Genomic DNA, 24,715 nt, shown 5'->3' with positions numbered 1-24,715 from the left:
GATCGGTAAATACAGAGGTCAGATATTGACAGCGATTGGAGTTGATGGGAACAATCAGCTGTTAACTATGGCTTTTGCATTTGTAGAGAGTGAGAACACTGAAAGCTGGTACTGGTTCTTGGAAAGAGTGCAGAGAAAAGTCATGTGTGTGAGGCCCAATGTTTGCCTTATACATGATCGTCATGCAGGCATGTTGCGGGCTATTGACTACTTGCAGAACGGTTGGGATGAGAAGGGAATTCTAGCTAAGTGGCCCGATGTTCGGAGTCGGTGGTGCATGCGTCACATGGGTGCTAATTTCTACAAGCAATTCAAGAACAAGCATCTTATGGATCTTTTTAAGAGGCTCTGTGCACAGAACCAAGAGAAGAAATTTAATGAGTTGTGGAATAAGTTGGATGAGTTGACAACCAAGTAAACTGATGAGCAATCTCGTCGACCACAAGCTGAAGGTGACGAGCCCCCAGTACCTCTTGGTGCACTACATGATGACCCACCCACAATGAGAAGGAGGTCGGGATCATCTATCCAAAAGTTCTCGCATTGGATTGAGAATGAACCAAAGGAGAAGTGGTCTCTATTGTTCGATACTGATGGTTCTCGATATGGCATAATGACAACTAATCTAGCCGAGGTTTACAACTGGGTAATGCGAGGAGTGCGAGGACTACCGTTGGTTGGTATAGTCGAATTTATCCTTCACGGCACGCAGGCCTACTTCAGGAATCGATACAAGAAAATTGGTCCCTCAATGGTAGATAACAAGATAATATTTGGCAGCGTAGTGACTAAGTACATGGAAGATAAAATAGCAAAGGCACAAAGGCATAGTGTTGTGGCTCAAGGAACAAAAGTTCATCGGTATGAAATAATGTGTGTTGATAGGAGCAAGCGTGGAATCATGCGCAAGCATGCCGTGCAGGAATGTGTACTGAAGGTTGATGGAGGATGCAGTTGCACCTGTATGAAGCCTAAGCTTCGACATCTGCCTTGCTCTCACGTACTTGCCGCGGCAGGTGACTGTGGCATATGTCCCGATGTGTACGTGTCACCTTATTTCAGGAAGGAAGCAATCTTTCATACATGGAGTGAGGAGATATATGGGTTTGGGATATCAGGATCATACACAACTCAGAGGTCCCAAGTTTTTTTCATTCCTGATCCATCGAAGTTAAGGGTGAAAAAGGGGCGGCGTCAGACTAGACGCATCAGAAATGACATGGACGAGTCGGAAGCTGGTGGGAGGACTCTACGCTGCAGCAAGTGTGACCAGCGCGGCCATACTTAGAAGAAATGCCCGAAGACTGCACAGGGTCCAAGCACCGAGGATGTTGGTCCATCTGGAGAGGCAAGTGATGGAAGAAGACCACCTGGGGAAGGAACAACAAACAGGCGAGCACGTCCCAGGTGTCCTCGTGCGGGAGGCGATACGATGGTCTAATAGTGTTATTGAACCATGAACTCGAGTACTATTGTATCCTAATTTGTCGTAAGACTAAGTATTTCTATCGTGTAATGTGTTGAAATTAGTAGTCATGTATTGCGAACTATTCGGTATTGTATCCTAATTTGTCGTACTAAGTACTCGTATGTTGTAATTTCAATGAATTTCGTTGTAATCGTTAAACAGTATGTTGTTGTGTTGTGAACAATGTGAAATAGCATTGTACTATTGTTATAATCTCTGTAGCATGTGCTTTGAATTGTTGTTGTTTGCATTTATTATGGTTCTGATCTTTCTTTTTGATGCAGCTATTGCGGACAACACACCTGAGCTCTTCAGTTGTGGCATTGACAGGAGCCACCGCTCGTACCTCTCTGCAGTCCAGGGTGCGCAGCTCGGCACCTTCCGTCCACGTCCTTTACGCCAGCTGTTGCGTGTCGACCCGTGGCACGTTCCGTGGTACGCCTCTTTTCAATATTTTGGAAGCACATTTCAGTCGACTGTAAATTTGATGTACTAATGTGTCGACTTTCCATTATGCAGGTTGCGTGCGGCAGGGCTTCTACCTCTTTGTAGGCTTGTTGAGGTGAGGGCAGACGACAGAGACCCAGCGAGGCGGTGGGATGCAGACCGGTCACTCCTTGCCGCTCTGGTAGATCGCTGGAGGCCTGAGACGCACACGTTCCATCTTCCCTGTGGGGAGATGGCTCCGACACTGCAGGACGTGTCGTACCTACTCGGACTACCACTGGCAAGAGACGCAGTTGGTCCGGTAGACGATGGTGCTGACTGGAAGGAGGATATCACTGAGCGCTTTTTGCCCGTGATGCTCCGTCCAGATCTCCCACCGCCCATTGCACTACACGCGTACACTACAGTCGGGCCTACGAAGGCTTGGTTGCTTCAGTTCACTGTAAGTCAGCTGATCCAACTGGTTTATGTTCATTTCCACCAATATTTTAATTTGTACTAACTTTTGGTTATTAATTGTAGGCGGACAAGCTCCACCCGGACGCTGATGAGTACTCGGTTCAACGCACTCTTGAGGCGTACCTGCTCTGCCTGTTCGGTTGGATGATGTTCACCAGCACCCAAAGGCACGCTGTGGACAAGGGTTTGATCCACTACACACGTGCCATTGCGGATGCTGAGCCAGAGAACGTGCCACAGTGGAGCTGGGGATCTGTAGTGCTAGCGGCCACCTACCGTGCGCTCTGTGAGGTGTGCACGAAGACAGACTCGGGAGCGATCTTCGCTGGTTGCCCACTTCTCGTTCAGCTTTGGGCAGCAGAGAGGTTCGCCATAGGACGGCCTGTGGTGGACCACACAGCCTACACGATAGGTCGCAGTGTACAGTGGCCGGAGGACGGCCTCGCGATGGGGACGTACTGGTGTCGACGTGAGGTAACTAAAAAATCTATTGATTTTGTCATTTATTACATTCATCGGTCATTACTAACATGTCTTTCCTTGTTTCCCTTGTTCAATGCTGCAGCGCAGTTACGCCCACGTGCAGGTGAGACAGAGTTACCCTGAGTTCGTGTTCGAGTTCGACCGTCTCCAGCCCAACGACGTTGTTTGGGAGCCGTACACGGAGGAGGCCGTCGCAGCGAGAGCACCGCTTGGACTTTCGTCCTTGTGCACACGTGACATGACCTACTGGCTCACGACCATACCGATGGTGTTCGACATCTACATCGAGCCTCACTGCCCCCAGCGTGTGATGAGGCAGTTCGGCTTGAGGCAGGTCTTCCCAGGAAACACAACGCCTACTGTCCACCCCGCAGACCACTCGTGAGTACAACGGTTTACAACACCGAATGTTATACAACTTCATTCATCGAGTTATTTAATTTTTGGTTTATGACAGGTTGACTCGCCGGGGACAACAACCCGCCACACTGTGGGCACCACGCGTACAGCAGTACGTGGGTGACTGGGTCTTAGCCCCGGACGAGGTGATCGACGAGTTCGTGCCACACTCAGAGGACACCTACAGGGACTACCTCCGGTGGTACTTGCCTCGCACTCGTGGCCATGTGACATTCACTCCAGCCGCGCCACAGCCGCGACTTGCCACTGTCAGGGACGAGTACCCCACGCACCGTGACCTACTTCATGGGGGTACGTCGAACTTGTACTCACTTCTAGCAATTGTTTGTACTCACTTCTTTCAATTATTTTTGTACTGACATGCGGTCTTATGTGTTGAATAGGCCGACGCGGCACAAGCTGTTAACGCCGATATTACCTCGGTACTAGTCAGGTTGGACGCCGGATTACACTTGAGTGATGTTGAGCAGAGGCTTACCTTCGACAGGATGCAGGAGAATATGCACACTGTCATGCGCATCTTTTCTTGTCGCATCGCAGTGGACGCGGTACCTCTAGCTGGTCCAGTACCACCACGTCCACGCGCCCCTAGTACCGGAGTTGTGCGACCTACAGCTGTTGCTTCGCACGGTACTGTTACGCCCAGAGGTAAGTTCAAGTGTATATTATTTATTCTCGGTAACATGACTACGTCCTAACTAAATGTGTTTTTGCACAGGTCCCTATCTGCCTTCCGGCGTCTTTGTTGGAGGCAGCAGTTCGTCACAGATATCGCCGAGCCCTCGTCCTGACACGCAGCCGCGAGGGATCTTTGCTAGTGGAGCCTCTTCCTCACACGCCGGTGGCACAGGCCCTACTGCCCACTTCTATGACGACGACTTTCACGGCGCGCTAGACCAGGAGATACTTGGGTCGTCACAGCTTGGCGGAGCTCCGGAGGCGAACACCCAGGAGCAACCACAGGTCACACCAGTGCAGGAGGGACGGACAGGCCGTGTTGTACCACCGGACCATCTGATGTACTGCCAGGGACACGTTAGGGCGCAGGGCAGGAGGGACAGGGGTAAGAGGCCTCGGCAGTAGTGGTCCACCTATTGAGCGGTTGTGTGCACTTTTCTTTTGGATTACTTTTGGCTTACTTTTGCGGTTGTGTACTACAGTACCATTGCCTTGACGCTTTGCTATTTCGTTCTTTCCACATGTCCGCTGCTACAACTATTCCATGCATACGACAACTAACTTTCGGCGCTTGACGGTCCAGTCCATTATAGACAAAGCGTATCGTCAAGTTGTCACGATCAACTTTGCACCACAGATTCCACACATGAATTAATTACTGCTCGCATGTGCTCGTGTCATCAATACACTGCATAAAACATATAACAACTACTTACACATACGACAACAAACTTTCAGCACGTGAATATCGGGTCCTTCAGGTAGCGCAGCAAACCACATTACACACATACATGTTCTATCTTTGAGTTGTCACGATCATCTTTCGGCCCTGCTCTCTGAGATAAAGTGAAATTTTGCTCACGCGTGTGCGTGTTGTCACATCAAGTGGACAAGATGAGCTCTCATTAAGTCCAGTTATAGCACTAGTTGTGGCCCTATATAATAGACAAGCCGAATACAACCTCTTCATATCATCGTTCATATTCCCACACATCTAGAGAGAATGGAAGCACCATTTCTGGAGCGTCTCAACTGGCGAAGTGATCCTTTCGCCGGTTGGTTTCCACCATGGTGTGACCGGCCGTTATGCACTTGTGGGGATCGGTGCATACTTAAGTCAAGCCTCATGGTACAAACTCGGGGTAGGAGATTCTTCTAATGCGCAAACCTTGATCAGGTATGATTTATTCTTTACAAGTTCAATTAACTGTACTGAACGCATAAAACGCTAACCGATTTCTACTCCATCATAACATCTTACGCAGACATACCGTACATTGTGCAACTACATTGAGTGGGTAGATACGGAGGACCCACAAAATGACGGAACACGTCCATATGCACGTAGTGAATCAAGATCGGACTACCTCAGGCGGAAGGATGAGCATGAATGTCGGATTGATGCGGAAGCTTTAAAATGGCAGGTAAATCCCCTGGGACTCCCCACATGGCGGGAACGCCCAGAGTGTCGTTGTGGTGACCGTTGTCAGGTGATAAGGTCCTTAAGACAACGAACTCGAGGACAGAGATGCTTCGTGTGTCCTAACATTGACGACGATGATTTCGTCGTAAGTATCTTTTTTGTGGGTACCACTAATCACTACTTTCATGCACTTACCTCTATTTACACAATTTTTCAAACAGGAGGAAGTTAGGAAATGTCAATTCGTACAATGGATCGATACGGTTAGAGTTACTTCCATTGGTCAAACGATAACGCAACCTGAGACGACCACGCAATTCATTTAGGCATGGATGGAGTATGAACGTCAGGTACAAATTGCAAGCTTAGACTGGAGGAACAATCCATTAGGTTTACCTAAATGGTCGGAGCGTCCAAAGTGTCGTTGTAGACATCATTGCCAGGTGGCTACCTCGTTTGCATAACAAACAATTGGTAGGAGATACTTTGTTTGCCCCAATGTAGACGACGATTTCGTTGTACGTATAACAAATTCCAAATTTAACTAGCATCTGCTTATTATTACTATCATATCTGACTAACTATGTTTGTTTCTTAGGGCAATCCAAGGAGGTGCGCATTCACTTTATGGATCGACAATGTCAATCCAACATATGATGGCCAAAAGATAACTAAGTCTGAAACACAGGTAGAGTACCAGCGAGAGAAGGAGCATCAAAATGCGATACATGTTGAACAGCGCAGAAGGGGTCGGTAGATATGCTTAGGCTCGATTTGTCAGGACCGACAAATTTGTATCTTTTATCCATGCTATCTTGTCATTATAATGTTTCATTATTATGGTGTGTTGTTCTATGCCTCACGAATTACAAATTAATGGGCTCTATCGTTCCGATTTCCAAAGTTTCTTTGACCCCACGATACGTTATATCCTTATAATTTATAAGTATCTGCTTATATTTTTATAACTTCCACCTTCAATTGTGTACATGATTCAACATACGTGAGAATTATACGTAACTTACAATTTATAGGTAACAAACCCCCTCATTGCCCTCCAATCTTTATGAAAAAATAAATTATTCAAATTTTATAAAAATGTATGTACTTTGTTCGATTCAAAACGACACTTTACCTATTTCAAAAAATTTTAAGTGCAAAATAATTAGATTTATGTAATGAATAATTTGAAACTATTCCTCCTATTTCGAAGCGATGATTTACGTAGTTTATAAAGTAACCATTAATTATTTCGATGTAAAAACACCCCTTGTTGGCCTCCAAACTGCGAAAACGACGTACCATTCAATTGTAATAATGTTTTTCTTGTTTCAAATTTTTTTAACTGATGATTTACTAAATTTTCTAAATAAACGGAGCTAAACACCTACGGCTACCCTTGCCCCCCAGCACGGTGAAAAATTGCCCTCCCTAAGGGCGGCAAGGGGGCCGCCTGCAAAATTCCAGGCCGCCCTCACCGCCCTGTTGCAGGCGGCCCCCACACAGTGCTAAATCGCCCTCTGTAAGGGCGGCAAGAGGGCCGCCTGCAAAAAAGCCAGGCCGCCCTCGCCGCCCTTTTGCAGGCGGCCCCCGAACAGTACAAAACCGCCCTCCGTAAGGGTGGCAAGGGGGCCGCCTGCAAAATGGCACGCCCCCACTAGCCGGCCGTTAGGAACGACCTAACGGCCGTGTGCCACGTCACAAAAACCGCCCTTTCGGATCGCCCTCCCCAAGGGCGGCGAGCGACTAGTTTTGAAAATTTTCAAACACAAAATTAGTTTTGTAAATATTTTAATAAAAAAATTAAAAGAATGACCAATGGGTTAGGGATTTGCAATTTAAAATTGAGAAATTGGGTAGAAGGAATTCTGGAATTGGGTTGTGGGCCAGGACATTACACAGGTCGGCAGTGATTTGGGCCATCTTTTCCCCGCCCCCCATATAGGCCCAATAACACGCTAGGAGGCAGGGGAACAACCTGTTCATCGTCTTCCTGCGTCCAGCGCTCGCACCGTCGTCGTTGGGGCTTGTTCGGCTGCCTTTTGAGGTAGAAAATACTATGGAGAAGCACGGGGTGGGGTTATTGGCGATGCCAGCTAGCTATGGCGCACGCCACAGCATACCATATTGGTAGATCCGCCCCTAGGTGCATATGAACCTTGGTCCATATTATCCACATATATATATATATATATATATATATATATATGGCAAATTTTGCTACAGAACACCGTGACTTCACGGTGGTTTTACCTGTAGGACATGGCACGAAGTGACTTTTAAGGGAAAACACTTTCAAAAGTTAGATATTTGCTGCTTCGATGTGGACGCGGCACCCATCAAAATAATAATTTCCGGTTGAAGAGGAGAGAAATCGTGTAAAATATCAAAAATGTCCTTGAGCCTACATGTCAGCTCTCCTATCTCTCTACTCTCTCTATCCCCTCCTCTTCTCTCTCTCATCTCACATGTCACCGACAACGACGGCAGGCGAGGTCCGGAACGAGAAAGCTAATCCGTGACTGGTCGCGCGCGCCCTCCCCCGCGCGACCCGTGTCAAGCTAATTCGTGACTGGTCGCGCGCGCCCTCCCCCGCGCGACCGGACACGTGTCGCGCGCAGAGAGGGGTGGCGACGGCGCGTCGCGAGTAGCGCCCGCGGTTTCCTTTTTTTTTTTCGGGTTTCTCTTTTTTCTTTCCTTGTGAGCGTCCTCTTTTTCCGGTTTTTTTTCTCTTCGGTTTTTTAATTTGGTTTTTTCTGTTTTCCTTCGGTCCGTTTCGTTTTTTCTTTTTATTTTCTTTCCGTATCTTTTTCGGTATTAATACGTACGAATATAAACTTTATATATGTACAAATACAAACTTTTTATACGCATATAAAAACTTTGTATACAAACTTTGTAATGTGTGTTTTTGGTTTTTATACATACGTATACAAACTATACACGCGTATATAAAGTTTGTATACACGTATACAAAGTTGGTACATGCACATATACAAAGTTTGTATATGCGCGTATACAAAGTTTATATACATGCTAATACAAACTTTAAATATATATATATATGTATATATATATATATAGAAAAATGATTATATACACTCAGGAGTACGTACTCCCGCTCTCATCCACCGTCCATCGAAACCCACCTCGATGAATGCCGCTACCGGATCCACCACGCGGACCCGATTCGATTTTTATCGACAAAAGAAATACGTAATACCAGTTAATTATCCCTTATTCATCGGAATACCGGGGACTCGCATAAATACCTCCCGAGACTATTGGATCGATTAATCTGTTCGTCGGCGGAGAGCGCGATCTATAGGCGATTCGGACGGGTGATGGGTGGCGACTCCGGTGTCCATCGTTGATTCGGCGTCTACGGCGAGTCTGGAGGTGACGACATGATGCATCGGCGTGGCGTCTTCTGCTCTGCCGTCGTCGCAGGATCTCACGACAACAACATCAAGCGGCGGGACATCCATGGCATCGCTTCGTTCCAGCAAAGGCGACGACGAGACCTCACTCCTCCCCAACACCAGATTAGAGAAGCCCATCCAGGCGGTGGCTAAAGTGATTACGGCTCCCACCGATCGTCTCGATCTCGATTATGGTGACAACCACTTTTTTTTTTCAACCGGATACCAAGTTTGCTTTTCTTATTTCACGATCAGTTGTTATTTGATTTCAGATGAATCAAGCAAGGCAACGGCCATGGCAACGATGCCGGCCGGCTGCTGCGACCAGATCGATCTCCTCCTGGGTGTCGGGCGAGCTCTGTTTTGAGTGTTGATATCTGAATCGGAAATCTACAATCAGATGAGTTTATTCATTGCCCCCTAATCTATGTACATAAATTATTCCCAAAGTTTAGACTAAAAATTCCTGATTTTGTTTCTTCGCTCATAGAAAACATTCGATATAGTAGGAATGTTTTGTTCTGAAATGCATTCTTTATTTCCTCGAATGATTAAGCCCCTAATTTCTTTGTTGCATGCATGCAGTTGGTTGTGGCCGGCCGCAGAGCGGTAGCATACGTCGACTCAACACACAACCCAACGGCAAGGGGAAAGATCCTTAGATCCACTGTTTAGAAGCGAATAATGTACATTCTTTTTCAATTGGCGCATACTTTCGTATTTTGTTCTTCATATCCTCACGTCAGTGAGGATAGTTCTCCTTTTTGAAAATAAACATTGCTTTTCTGTATATTCGAGAGTACACTGATACTTCTTCAATCATACGCCCATGCCGCCGGAGCACTGAGTATTGCTATATATATACTGCTACAGTGCCACTAACTTAAAAAAATAGCATATACTGCTACTATCTTAAAAATTAAACAGCATATACCAGTACTCACTAAAAATGGTATATATACTGTAACTATCTTAATATTAGTATATACCACTACCACTTTATAAAAAGAAGTCTATACTGCTATCATCTATGGAGAATATATACTAGTACTAACTGAAATATATACTACTAAGTAAAACAAAAGGTATTATATGCTGCTATCACCTTAAAAAACTATATACTGCTATCACCTAAGAAATAGTATGTACTGCTACTAACTGAAGTATATACTATTAACTAAATAGAAGTATATGCTGTCATTAAAAAAAGAAGTATATACTGTCATGTACCGATTCCTGAAAAAAAAAGTATATGCTCCACCTATGGATCAGTATACACCGGTTCTAGAAAATAATAGAACAGTATATACAACACGATTTGACATGCTACAACCATCCTTAATATATACTCTCTATAATCCTTAAAGTATAGAAAAAACAGTACATATAACTCTCTATAATCGATTGATGATTAATACATACTGGATGCTTGAAAAATCAGCACATAATCCTTAATCGATCGATTTAATACATACTTGATACTTGAAAAAAATCTAGTATATACTGGACGTATATATACTGGATTAAAAAATCAGTATATACTGGATTAAAAAAATCAGTACATACTCTTTAACCCGATCAGTACATACTCCTTACTCCTATAGATTTAATAATATACTGACACTTGAAAAATCAGTACATTCTCCTTACTCCTATAGATTTAGTATACTGAACACTTGAAAAATCAGTACATTACTACTGTTATTGAAAAAGTACGTATAGTATGTATATACTACTATTTTCTGAAGAAAGAAATAAGTATATGTTGCAAATATTTTGAAGCGATAAGCTCCACGTATATTTGAAACGCATGCACTCGGTCACCATGGCTCTATCAGATACTATTGGATAATCCAATATGAGGGGGGGGGGGGGGGGTGTATGTACTCACAGGTGTACATAATGGTCATCCTATATATATGTATTATTTATTTATTTATTTATACATTAAAAGTGTATACGTATAAAAATATATTTATTATATACATATGCAAAAACTTTGTATAGTGTAATACAAAATTTATATACATATAGTATAGTACTAGTAGTATAAAGAGAGAGAACAGTATACTACTAGTAGTAGTACATAGGAGACGTAAGGGGGCCGGACTGACCGCGCGCCTACGGCCGCGCACGGTCAGTCGCTAATCAGCCGTACCCAGGTCCGGCAGCAGCGGGAGGGCAAGGGCGGAGCGGCCAAGGCGACAGCGCCGAAGGCCTCCTCACATCGCGCGCCGCGGGTGTCGCCGTCCAGCCGCATCGCCGCTCCTCCACACGCAGCTGCCACCGCCGGACCTCGCCTATTGTCCGGCCGGTGCCGTTGATAACATGTGGGCCCAAGGGCATTTTTAGCATTTCACACGATTTATTTCCCTTCTTCAACTGGAAATTATTATTTTAATGGATATGGTGTCCACCAGCAAATATCCAACTTTTGGGGCACCAAGGTATATATATACAAGGCACCAAGGTATGAAATACACAAATTCACTCAAATTTTCAAATTGTGAGTTTATACCTAGACATAAGAATTTGATTCATACCTATACCTAGCAACAAAACAACTCAAATTCAATTTTACTTAACAATCAATTATTACATACCTAAATAATTATATGTTTAGATGCTATATACCTAGAATCAAAATCCAACAAAAAGATGTTCGTACCTGAACGTTTTAAAATAATCATACTCATTTAAATTAGGTATATACTCAATTTAAATCTTGGTGCCCGGGCACCATGAAGCCTAGATAATTACCAAATTTTCTTTCGCTATGCCCTACTGCAAATACAAGTTCTTTGGGTATTCTACAGCAAAGACACATTGAGTGTCATGTAGTAAATTTTACCTCCAACAAATCTTTTGCCAATCCTCCATTTCCTAAGATCCTAGAGCCCTATTCCGAATTGTTCTACCATTCCAAAGTTCATGAAAATTAAGGAGCCTCAAAATTGTGGAAAGGGCCCCTTAAAAGTTTAACTGAATCTTGCTCTAAACATCAAATATTTATATTTGGAGAGTACAATACAACAATTTATCTAGCAAGCATACCAAATTAAACGTATCTTATCTCAAAAAAGTTAAATGCATCTATGAATAAATTAAAAAGCATACATTTCAGCAGCATGCCAGCATCCCATGCGTTTTCACTTCACCATAAAGCTACAGTAAGATTGTACGCTTCAGAAGACAACAATTCATCTTTGTGAGCAAAACTGAAACCGGTAGATGCATTGCAAACTTGGCATGTCAATAATCAAAACCTCTGCTCTCCTTCCTCTCTACTCAGCCGCTTCAGCAGCTAATATCTCCGAATCCAATACCGAGATGAATTGTCGACTTACATGCTTAGCCACAGATATCATATCAAAAATGACACTTGGATCCAACCCTGCACCGCCCCTCTTAGTCAATCCACGTATTTGACCATGCCTATTAACTGATACTGAAACCGCAGAGCTCATCTGAGATTCTTCCTCTGAGGTAGCATCCACAATGTAGTGCTTACCTACCTAGCATAATTACTTAACAAATCAGAAAATGGAAAGGAAAGACTATGTAAATATTGAAACATAAGTTCAAGAAATAATATTGGCCATGCTAATTATGTATCTGTAACTACTAACTTGGCATAATTTGGCACTCACTACAATCTCATATTAATCAAAGAAAAAGTAAATAAATCTAATCATCTATCAATGTTTGACTGAATTATAACAGTTCAGATTAAAATAAGAGTGAAAACCAGGAATAACTTGGTAAACAAAAATTTGGAATATCTAAAATTAATAAAATACTAAAACAATATTATAATTCAGAATAAGAATTAGAAATGTAAAATAAAATGTGCATGAATGTGTTTAAAAGTAATGTTATTCAACAATATTTGCAAGTAAATACCTAAAAAGGCTTACATAAATCTTATTACGTAGACATAAGTAATATAAATTAGCCCATGTAAACCGTAACTTACTTGGATCATCCACAATCCACCCAATGTTCAATGGGCAAATTGAACATAACAATGGAGAGGAAATTCATTTTCTTCAAAATAAGTAGGTTATATAACCAGAGCAAATTTCTAAGTATAAAAGAAATTCTATAATAATTTTGAACAATTAGATAACATTATCATGAAAATTGAGCATATTTCTTTCTCAAAAGAAGAATGAAATTCAAAAAAAATAATCCTCTCAACTTCAAAGAATGGAATTCATTTTCTTCAAAATAAGTAGGTTATGTAACCAGAGCAAATTTCTAAGTATAAAAGAAATTCTATAATAATTTTGAACAATTAGATAACATTATCATGAAAATTGAGCATATTTCTTTCTCAAAAGAAGAATGAAATCCAAAAAAAATAATCCTCTCAACTTCAAAGAATGGAGTTATGCAAAAATCAGTACCTTCGTCAATGTAACAATAACAGGCACACTGGAGGTGTCAAATTGCAAAAATTCTTCATCACTGACATTAACTTCAGGTTCCTCATCTGTTGTAGCACTAAGAGAAACATTGACTTTTGGGATACCTGTATCACTCAAAGCCACCTGTATGTTATAATAGTTAGCACACCGCAAATGTATGCAATGGCAGGCAGGCGATGTGCCAAAATCGCCAAGCAAACATGAATATGGTACACGTTGAGGGATGCAAATGGATAAGTGAAAACTGAATTCCCCAGCAATATCTCAGGGCCTATTTGGCTCAAACTCCTAAATTTAGCTCCAGGAGTTGGGTTTGGATTGGAATTGTGGAGCTGCCTAAACCAAGCTCCACCTCTCTAGTTCATTTTGTGAGAGAGCTCCACCCAGCTCCACTCCCATTTTGTGAGAGAGCTGAAACTGTTTGGCTGAGCTCCAGCTCTAGGAGAGGTGGAGCTAGAGCTGTACCCAACAGGCCCTCAAATTCAATGAACATGGACAAAAACCTCATTAACTCACCTAGGCGTATACAAAGTGAGTAAATACACTTAGGCCCTGTTTAGATCCTCCAAAATGGCAAAAGTTTTGCCATTTTGAAGCACTTTTTGCCATTTTGGATCTAAACACTAGTAGCAAAAGTTGACAATTCGGCATTTGTCATTTGCTAGTCCATAGTAGCAAATTGTGCCAAAAAGTGCTTTGGGACCACTCCCTCTCTCTTTCTCTCTCTCACTTTAGTGCTAGAATGGCAAAACTTTAAGACGCATCTAAACACCAACTAGTACTTTTGCAATGCCAAAACTTTTGCCACCAAAACTTTTACCATTTGCCATTTGCTATTCCAAATGGATCTAAACAGGCCCTTACTGATGTAGTGCATTTTAACATTTAGAGACCACAATCTTTTTAATGCTATTTTGAAGATTTCCCAACAAATGCCATGATTAGGACTAACTTGTCCACTATACTATTCTTCAGATAGAAGGGTGTCTGTATCTTTACATGTATTATGGTAGAGTACTGATTTGGGTAAAGCACAACAATGTGGGAACCAAAAGAAACTTGCCACGGCCTGATAGATGAAAGTTATACCTTATTGATAGTTAAGATAGTTAGACTTTTTTCTTAATATAAACAGATTACTGAAAAAGGTAACATGGAAAACGTAAATTTCAGAATGCATATTGTGTATTCTTTGCATAAGAAAGTTATGTTTTATTTATAGTATCTTATATGACTTCTTGTTGTCAAGTAAAAAATGACAGCTGTGCTATGATATTTACTCTTTTTGCAACAAGCAATCTCTTTGTCTCCATGTAATAAGATACCAATGTAATAAGATACCATTACCCACGAAAAAAGTGTATAAAATGCCACAGCTCTCGCAAAAATTCTGTATTAATTCCATTCATGTTTGTCTTGTTCTGTATGTTATTTGACCTCAACCATATTGATTTAAGATAATAGTTACAGATTAGACATGTATTAAGCTATGCAAGAATTCGATCAATAGTTGAACCACATGCGTCGGTTAGATGTCCCAGGACACAAGCTGCACGACCAGGCTAATGATCGGTAGCCACACCACAAAGGCAAGGATGGGATTTGATATGTGAAGTTTGATATATTTATTTCTTTCCTTGAATGAATGGTATGGATCCTCTCTTTTATAAAAGAGGTTAGCTCAAGCTAACAAATTTGGACTTAACTTCCAGCTGCTCAGCTGCTGTTGAGTGTCTACCTGCTCATATCCCATTGGTTGCTGCCCACAGGGCCGAAGCACATAAAAATCAGTTCAGTACTTTTGGCAAGGTGATTTGAAATAACCATATTACCAGAAGTTTGCCTTTGTAATGATCTTATATCATTACAGTTAAATGCCACCAGGAGGGAGGACAACTTTGCAGCAACAGCTTGATTGGGATCAAAGAGATTGTAGATGTGGGAGAAGATCCAAGAGAGAACCAGTGTTCATTCTTCTTCATTACTTGGTAACAGATCATTAGCCCACATACAACTTATGCATGGTATAGCATCCAAACAACTAGAGATGGTCATACCCTCATACAAAACTCTGCTGGATGCTAAATAAAGATGACAACCCAACTAATTGAATGGATATCATTGATAATAGCTAAAATAAGTTAACTGCAATGTGTCAACTGCGGCTACTGCCGTCATGGATGCACCACATGACAGGCTATCTGGCAACACTCTGTGCCAGCACCTTGAGTTCATGTGGCTCAGGGTTGAGTTGTTCACCAGAAATTAATAAGTCCGTTGAATGTGAGTTAACATTATAACATGTGCATGCCAAGTTACAAAATATCATGATATATTCTAAAAACAGTTATTTTCTAACACAGAACATTATATGGTGAATTCATTAGTGGTATAAAGTTTTGATATTGCATGTTTGCCCCCATTTAAAGTGAACTATCATATACTCCCTCTGATCCAGAATATAAGCATTTCTAGGTTGTTTAGCAAAGATTAAGGTTGAGGAAAAAAGACTTTGGTGCCCCTCAATAAATGAGGGAGAGTTAGGGGGGTTGGGGGTTGGGGGTTGGATGGGGAAAAAATTGGATGGAAAGTGATTGATGGGACAAGTAGTGGTGTAAATAGTGGTAGAAATGCTTATATTGTGGAACAAGATTTGAATCCTGGAAATGCTTATATTTTGGAACAGAGGTAGTATATTCTAGAAAGACTTCAAGCATTTGCATGTCTACAAAAGAAAAAAATATCACGCATTTTTATGCATGCATAGATACAAATAAATGCATCTACTGTATACCACTACTTTACAAAGTGGAGTAATGTAACAACAAAGAATAATAATATAACATGAAGGTAACATGGTTCTTTCACAGAGTAATACAGTCCTCAATGGGAATGCAAAGATAATCATGGATTTTCTTTTTATTGAACAAGATAGAGGATTCATTGCATAAGACCATTTTTACAAAACTTGAAAGCAGGGCCCTCCAATCTCCAAAACCATCATAATGTTCTATAAAATCTATTAACCTTTTCAACCAGTATAATATTGTAGCTTCATTTCCTGGCTGCACTAAATATTTGCAACGACCTAAACTTCATAGAAGATATTGTCTAATTTAAGTGTCAATTACCTTTATTGCAGCAGCCAATGCATCAAGCAAATTTCCATCAGAACTAACAACAAGTCCATCAATGTAGAGATCCCAGCAGACCTTTCCATCAACGACAATCAGCGAGGATAAATCAATTGCAGCCCCTGAAACATCGGTTCATTACATTGAAGCCAATGAGATGACAATTACTATTAGCAAGCATGAGGCATGTTCTTCAAAAAATAAAACCAAATCAGCAAAACAAAACGAGAATCTACTTTTCATTAAAGTTTTCTTGAATATAAGCAGGTTTATGACCTGAAACAGAAGGGAAATTTCTTAAATCAGTAATTACTAATCTTCCATAACCTAGGAATGTAATAAGTTAACCATTCCAGGATGAAGATTACAGGGAACCTTGTAATCAGGCACGAAATTCATTCTGAGATCAAATAATACCCGGACAACCCTGAGATTGTACAATTCATTTTGGTCAATGATCTAGACCTGGTTTTTAACGCGTCGCGAAGCCGTCACGAAGGCGTCGTGGCGCTCTGCTGGCTCCAGGGCATCCTGACGCGATTACGGCGACCCCAATCCCACGCCAGGAGATAATAAGGGGATTATGGCGACCCTAAAACATCACCGAGACAGAGAGAGAGAGAGAGAGGATTCCCTCTCATCTGGAACCCTAGCAGCAGCAGCGATGTCTCAGAATCCACGACTCCCATCACCATCAGCTCTGGCTACGGCAGATCTGTGTCTCCCTCACCTCCCCGCTGGCATCGTCGCTGCTCCATCCACTGCTTCGCTTGGCTCCTATTTCCTTCCTCTTTTCTTCGCTTGGTTTTCTCATGTGGCAGCGGCTGTGGACATCTAATGCGCGATGTTTTTAGGGCAAAGATGTTTGACCAATATGCTATTGGGCTTTGTGGGCCACTATGAGGGTTGGTTTGATGGGCTGTTTTGTCATTTTTTATTTTTTCTACACCAAATTATTCCCTATTTCCCCTCTAATCGCTAGCAGGGTACCTTCTTAGGGCGTCGCCACGCCTTACCGCCATACCGCAATAGCGTTGAGGCGGGTGTGCAGCGCCTTAGCTCGCCATACCGCCTTAATAACTATGCTTCTAGAACACAGGTAGTGGCCACTCAAACATGAGATACACATTAGATATGCTGGTTATGAATGCTCGAGTTCCATGTTACAACTTACAACAGAAACAAACAATTGTTCATGGTGACAGTTGAAACAAATATCCTGTTTCCAACCAACAAGTTAACTGCAATCCTTTCTATTCCCACCTAGAAGCAACGAAGAAGTAAAGGAAACACGGAAATGTGCAGGTTTTTCTGGAATAAGATGTTGAATAGGTAGTTAATATGCTTGCAGATTATATGGGAGCTAATGCTTGCTATATCCACAGAAAAGAAGATGCATCTATCAACAGGATTTCATGATCAAAAGGGCTTCCACAGTCCTTATATTATTCAAAAATTAAAATTTAAAACTTGTGAACTTTGCCTTAGCCTACTTAATCACAGTTGGGACCAGTCAACCAGAAAATCCTGTAACCACCAGTTAGCAGAGGTTTTCACATGAGAACTATATACCTGCCTACGATTACATTTTATTATGACATATATGGTGACTGTTAGAACAAGAGTTAACCCCTTCAAATTGCGGGAATGGAGAAACAAAGAAATAGGAAAAATACAAGATTCTTCCAGGAATGCAACGGTAAAATAGAGGATTGCAAAACACAAGAAAAACATAAGAACGGCCATTTGATTGGACCGCAGGAAAAACACAGGAATTTGAGGAGAGATAAAGACTCAAAGGAAACTTTTCATGAGGTTCTACCTCATGTTAAATTTCCTCCAAAACTTGCATGGAATGAGGCATTCCATAAAAATTTCATAGGATTTCAAATGGTCCGTTCCTTTGATTCAAAGAGCTATATAGGAAAAAATCCTATAGGAATGAAATCCTACAAAATTCCTATGATTTTCCATTGAATCAAAGGGGGCCTCTGTCCATATAGTAAAAAAAATACTAGTTATGGAAATAGTAATGCGCACCAATAGGTATAATAATAGAATTTGATGGTGATGAACAGCTGATAAACTGATACTGACAATGGAATCAACATGCTTCTGCTAAGAAGAAATTATAAGCTCACTTTAGCTGGTATCTTGATGAATTTGTTTTCAGATCGGTGTATCCAATTCCAAACTATAAACAGCTATTCAGTGTATGATACAAATTTAATCTAATCAAATTAAATTTAAGAAGTTGTAGTTTCAATTGTAAGGAAGCCTATGACAAAAGAAAAAGCTTGCTAAAAGAGTAAATGAAATTGAAATCATACAAGAATGGAGTCACTGTATATCAAATTGTTAGCATCAACCTTTGCTAAATTTTGGCAATCAAAATTTCAGAAGCTTGGATGGCATACAAACCAATCCACCCCCCATAGACTCCAGGAAGTACCAAGACACAAAAACAACTGTAAACATGAGAGCCAATGAAGAACAATCAAATTATACGTACCTGCCCCACTTTTACCACCGAGTAAGCATCTTTGCAGTGCAACACAGAGCTCAGCAGAAAATTCTTCGGAACCTCTACCCTAAGAAAGAAGAGATATGCAAAATAGATTAAGCATGTGCAAAAACATATATATGTATATGAATCTAGGACCCATGGTGATACCATCGCTCCAACATGTCAGGGATGCATTTTACTACTTCAGAGGATGTATTTACAATCATGAACGTGTCTACTACTTTATGAGAACACATTTACACTTCACAGCCATGGCCCAGAGGTCCACAATATTAAAATACATATTAATATCGAGCGTTGATTTAAATCGAGTCCATGCAGCATATTTTTTTCCTCCCATATTGCACTCTAATGCTCTCCTGTGCACATCTGGGAATAATGAACATTGCTAGAAAAAATAGTATATAATTTATAGGTTTGCAATTGTAGCTTTCTTAGGTGGTTTTAAAATTTTAGGAAATGAATATTTGAAATAAAATGACTTAACAAACGAGGAGAAATACAAGGCACATGGTTTCATTGCATGGTGCGTAATAGGAATTACTTTAGCACTTCAAGGCTTATTCTATTGTTTCAGAGAACACTTTCCATCCATAGTACTTACGTTCACCATATATTTGATAAAATAGCACATAAGAATATGTTTTAATAGTTCAACTGCACTGAGAGCAACATGTGAGACAGCATGCAGCAAAGCGTCTAGTAGGACCACTGCTCAACTTTACTGCTATTTAATAAGAGGACATATCTGGTGAAAACTAGCTAAGTATTGGAAACTCGTGAAAACCATACCTAAAAGTTTTGTAAATTCATGAAAAAATTACTAGAGATAGGTGTAGATATGAAATACATTCTCACCAGATCTCAAATCCAAACTCAACTTTGTTTAAGAGAAACAAAGAAGACAAATTTCGAGTGAATAGTGTTGAGTTTGGATTTGAGATCTGGTGAGAATGTATTTCATATCTACACCTATCTCTAGTAATTTTTTCATGAATTTACAAAACTTTTAGGTATGATTTTCATAAGTTTCCAACACTTAGCTCATTTTCACCAAATATGTCCTCATTTAATAAACCATCATTAGATAGTTATAGAGAAGATCTAATTATACAATTAGTGCCTTGTTTGGCACAGCTCTAGCTCCACCTCTCAAGCTGGAGCCCAGCCAAACAGTTTTAGCTCCACCTAAAATGGGAGCGGAGTTGGGTGGAGTGCTCTCACAAAATAAACTAGGTAGGTGGAGTGCTCCACAACTCCACTCCAGACCTAACTCCTGAAGCTAAATTTAGGAGTTGGAGCTCCACCAAACAGACCCTTAATCCCAACTATGTGGGCAGCAGCTCAAAAAGTTAAGAGAATGTATGAGATATTTCACAATCTCATATCTATATAAAAATATGCCAAAGAAGACCACATGATAAGTTAATTTTCTGTGAACTAAAGCTCAGAAAAACCTATGTTTCTCACAAAATTTTTAACTCTGCAGGAAATGCAGTATGAGGCCACACTATGTACCAAATAAGCCAAAGGAGTGTTTTCCAATCAATTGCTGTGAAAAGAGTGAAATGTGATAGGAAATCGAGAAATTCCATTAGATACCACTGACAAAGCACCAGTTCTATGTGTGCCACCGGCAAACTCATTTTCTTATTTATATACCTTCATCGTTATTTACCTAGGTAAAAAGACCATTTGTCCCTAGGACGCTATGTGCACTATGTCATTATTATCACAGCAAACCAATATGTTATCAACCAGGAATTCTCTTCTATTTTCTATGTTCTATTGTCTATTGCTTTTCGCTGCCTTGTTTGCATAAAGAAAGGGAGGGTATTTTAGCCTTTACATCAAATACACACACATAACAGAGTTTGATTAACATTTGCTTTGCAGCGATGACATAATAGAAGGACGTAACTACACAGCTAGTGGTAGCTGGTTTGTCTAAACCAGCTACCACTCCATCTATAAGAGACACCATCCATATATACTTTAAATACAATTCTCTCTTAAACTACTCATCCGATCTACGATCCGATTACACCGTTGTGTTCGTAACAATTAAATCTTTACAACAAGATCTCACATGATTATATTTTGATGAAAAATCACAAATTACTTTTATGATGTGTCTAAATTACTTTTAGATTTCACTAAGTTACTTCTTAGATATATAAAAGTAAATTCAGTAAAGCCTAAAAGTAATTTACATATATTATGGAAGTAACTTAGAACAAAACGATGGTAACTTTGGCATGCCATTTGAAGTAAATCCGTTGTAGAGATAAAAACATGACTCTATCTAGAAATTAAATTAATCAGCACAAATTATGGAATTAACTAAAAACACAATAAAAGTAATCACCTCAGACCATTATGAATGTATAGGAAGTATTTTAATCAAATCTAAAAGTAATTTAAATATATGATAATTATATATGATAATTTGTTCAATAAAAAAGGTATTAATTAAAGTTACTTTCTTTTTGTTATAAGTTACTTCTATAATATATATGTAAATTACTTTTAGGTTTTATTGAATTTACTTTTATATGTTTAAGAAGTAACTTAGTGAAATCTAAAAGTAACTTAGACATATCATAAAAGTAATTTGTGATTTTTCATCAAAATATAATCATGTGAGATCATGTTGTAAAGATTTAATTATTACGAACACAACGGTGTAATCGGATTGTAAATCGGATGAGTAATTTAAGAGAAAATTTTATTTGAAGTATAGATGATAGGATATTTCCCCTACTTACTTAATGGATTATTACTCTAGTAAAGTAAGATTCTTCAAGTTAACACATATCTGGATAGGGGTCGCTCGTTATGACTATAAATCAAGAGTGCTCTCGATTTAGATTTTGCGATAATAGAATCATGCTTCGTCAGTGGCGTAACTTAGAATTTGACATATTGTCAACAGCATATAATTGGTTTTCTCTATCTGCAACAGGGGTGTATGGTTATGGCCAATAAGTAAAATGTCAACTAACTTTATATCGTTGATGCAGAAAAATGTTCAAGGGATCCATCATACTCATCCCTACTCACCTTACTATTCATAGCCAGAAACTGTTTGCAACAGTGTATTTGACAATAAATTTGGCAAATTGTATATTCATGTTAATTAATAATTATGTAAAACATCTATAAAATTGAAGTTGGAATAACATGATAAACAGGCCAGAAAAGTGAATAGGGTAAGTTTGATCTAGCACACCACATTACCAACCTCAAACATGGGTGCTGCAGTTGGGCTGCAATCAACAAAAATGGAAACTTTCCCTTTATCAGGATGAAGAATGCTTGGTTTCCCCAACTCAGCCTGCAGATGACAGAATAATAAAAGAGGGTGAAGTAAAGCAAAAACAGAGGAACAACAGCTTTGAAATCATAACAAATATTCAAAGCTCCTTAGAGTAGTAAAAAATAGAAAATAATGCGATCCGTATTGCAACAGTAAATTCACAGCAGGTGGCAGAAGAGGTCTACAAATGATCATTTGATAACTAATAAATCACAATGGTAAGCTCAATCTGTTCTACATTTGTATGGTCTGGAGAAGCTTACTTGTCTTATAGTTTAGGCACTTATCTACCTTTAAGAATATGAAATGCTTCTTAACCTGGATTTTGCTTGCTAGGGATCTTGTATGATAACCAACTGATTGATCATAGGATTTTCATTTTCGAGAATATAAAATGTTGCTTAACCTAGTTTTTGAATTTTGAAGTTTCACACAGTTTTGTTACAAGAGGTCCTAATTACAGTACACAAAGGACTTCCCTTTAGGGCCTGTCTGGAAGCCCAGTAATTGGCCCAAAACCACTGTAATTTATGGGCCCGGAATTTTTTTACCTGGTCAAACAAAAGGCCTGCTTGGATGGGCCGTAAGGCACTAAATTTAGTGTGGTTTGCAGCCCATTCCGATGGAAAAAAATTGTGGCCTCGCAGGGCACACTTTATTTCCGACAGAAGTTGGGCTTAGGCCATCGGGCCCGGGCGCTCAGCCTCAAAGTCACGTTCACTTCATTTCACACACCTTCCACACGGCTCGTCCCGTCCTCTACCGTCATCACCGCATCCTCGCTCCACTCCCCATCGCCCCTGCTTCCATGTTTCCTCTCCATCGTCATCACCTCCCACCACCACCACGACTTCGATCTGCACAGCCACAGTCAGTTTGGCATCGATCTCTGCCGCTGCCGCTGGGTCAACCTCGATCTGCACTATATCCTGTAGGCCGGCGTCAGTATACTCCGCAGTTGGGGAGGCCTCGATGCATGCCACTATTTCCGCAAGCAGATTGATATTGAAGCACTAGCTGCTCGATAGATCGACCTCCATGCAGCACATCAGGCTGAGAAGGATGAAATTGCAGCAGCAAATCTGAAGGTGCATCGGCTGCTCAAGGAGGCCGATGAGGCCGTCACCAACGGCGCCGCCGTAACAAGCCCTCCATGGAATCAGTGTCATCAATGGAGTCGATAGGTTTGTGATTTGGAATTTTGTTGCCTCACACTTTTTTTCTTTCTTGTAGTATATTTCGATTCTTTTTTGGGTGTGATTTGAATCACATTTTGATGGATTGATTTTGAACCTGCAGTTCCCCATCTCACTGATTTAGCTCATTAAAAATTTTCTTGATTGTGATTTTTTACTTATAAAATCAAGGATGTAGTATTGGTATTATTGTTAACAGAATGCTCGTTGATGATCACCCAAACGGCAAGAGCAGGGTCTTACAGAAAATTTTGACAACCCCCCCCCCCCCCCCCCCTTCTCTATCTTTTCAAGCATGGTGCAAGAAACCGTACCTTTACAGTAGCTATGACTTCAGTCGCACCGAGTCTAACACGCGCAGAGCCGTTTGCCTGCATACTCCAAATCCAGAACAAGGTCAAGGACCTGCACGCCCAATCGAAAAGACACATGGGGAAATAAATCCAAAGACCTGAGGTATGACTCCGGTCTCGACCGAGATGGCCCGGAACTGCAGCCGCCTGCGGCCGTCGGTGCGGAGGTCCTGCGCGATGCCCCCGCGGATGAAGTGCTTCTCTCCTTCCGAAAGCCCAACCATGGTGCGGGGAGCAGCGGGGGCGTACCTAGCGTGGGGCATAAGATAAAAGGTGCAGGTAGAGAGGGATGAGAAAGAAAGGGGATGTGCATAGGCACGGGTGCTAACCGGAGGCCGAAGCAGCAAGACGACGGCACCGCTGCTCGCGGGATGGAGATCGGCGCAGGCGGCGGCGGGCGAACTCGCGAGCAGACGCGAGTCGAGGCCGTGGGCAAGGGAAGATTGACTTGAGCGCAAGGGGTCAGAAGCGAGAGTATACGGCGGAAGTAGCAGGAGCAGGCCGCCGGCACCGCTGTTCGCAGTGTTGGAGATAGCGCAGCGGCGCAGGCGGCGGCGGCGGCGGCGGGGGAAGGAAAGACGGGGACGGATATCGAGGGAGGCCAGTGGAGTCAAGAAGCCCATTTACGCTGGGAGGGACGCTGTGGCGGCATGGGTTCTGGAAAAAGTACACCGAAGGTCCCTCAACTTGTCATGAGTTACAACATCATCCCCCAACCACAAAACCATATATCTGGCCCCTTAACTAATTAAAACCGGTCACAATAGATCCTTCTGTCGTTTTGACCCTGGTTTATCCTACGTGGTGGCTTAGTCAGCGTGAGACCCACGTGAGGCCCACATGTCAGGATGCCATGTCATCTCTCTCCCTTCCTCCTCTCTCTCACTCTTCTCAGGGCAAGCGGCCGGCGGTTGGGGAGGAGGCCGCCGGGGTGAGGCCAGAGAGGAGGAGGGTGG

The 24,715-nt window shown here is 41.5% G+C and overlaps 1 protein-coding gene across 1 annotated transcript; it reads right to left on the bottom strand.

Moving 5' to 3' along the window:
- Positions 1–11,795: 11,795 nt before the first annotated feature.
- LOC127757229 (uncharacterized) lies at positions 11,796–24,715 on the bottom strand. The gene is made up of 8 exons (XM_052282704.1): positions 24,089–24,715; positions 23,858–24,008; positions 23,721–23,777; positions 22,136–22,228; positions 18,877–18,955; positions 16,362–16,486; positions 13,210–13,353; positions 11,796–12,315 (listed from the first exon to the last, which is right to left on the bottom strand). The coding sequence occupies exons 2-8, from the start codon at positions 23,981–23,983 to the stop codon at positions 12,085–12,087; spliced, it is 855 nt and encodes a 284-aa protein (XP_052138664.1). The 5' UTR covers positions 23,984–24,008; positions 24,089–24,715; the 3' UTR covers positions 11,796–12,084.

The sequence above is a fragment of the Oryza glaberrima genome, chromosome 12 (genome assembly GCF_000147395.1).
Source record: "Oryza glaberrima chromosome 12, OglaRS2, whole genome shotgun sequence".
Classification (NCBI taxonomy): Eukaryota; Viridiplantae; Streptophyta; class Magnoliopsida; order Poales; family Poaceae; genus Oryza; species Oryza glaberrima.
Note: the sequence above shows the minus strand (reverse complement) of the source record. Positions and strands in the feature narration are given on the sequence as shown.

Coding starts and splice junctions, on each gene's coding strand:
- LOC127757229 (XM_052282704.1), bottom strand. CDS start 23,983: ATGGTTGGGCTTTCGGAAGGAGAGAAGCACTTCATCCGCGGGGGCATC. Junction 23,778..23,857: donor AGACCGGAGTCATACCTCAG/GTCTTTGGATTT, acceptor TGGAGTATGCAG/GCAAACGGCTCTGCGCGTGT. Junction 16,487..18,876: donor CGGTGGTAAAAGTGGGGCAG/GTACGTATAATT, acceptor CCGATGTTTCAG/GGGCTGCAATTGATTTATCC.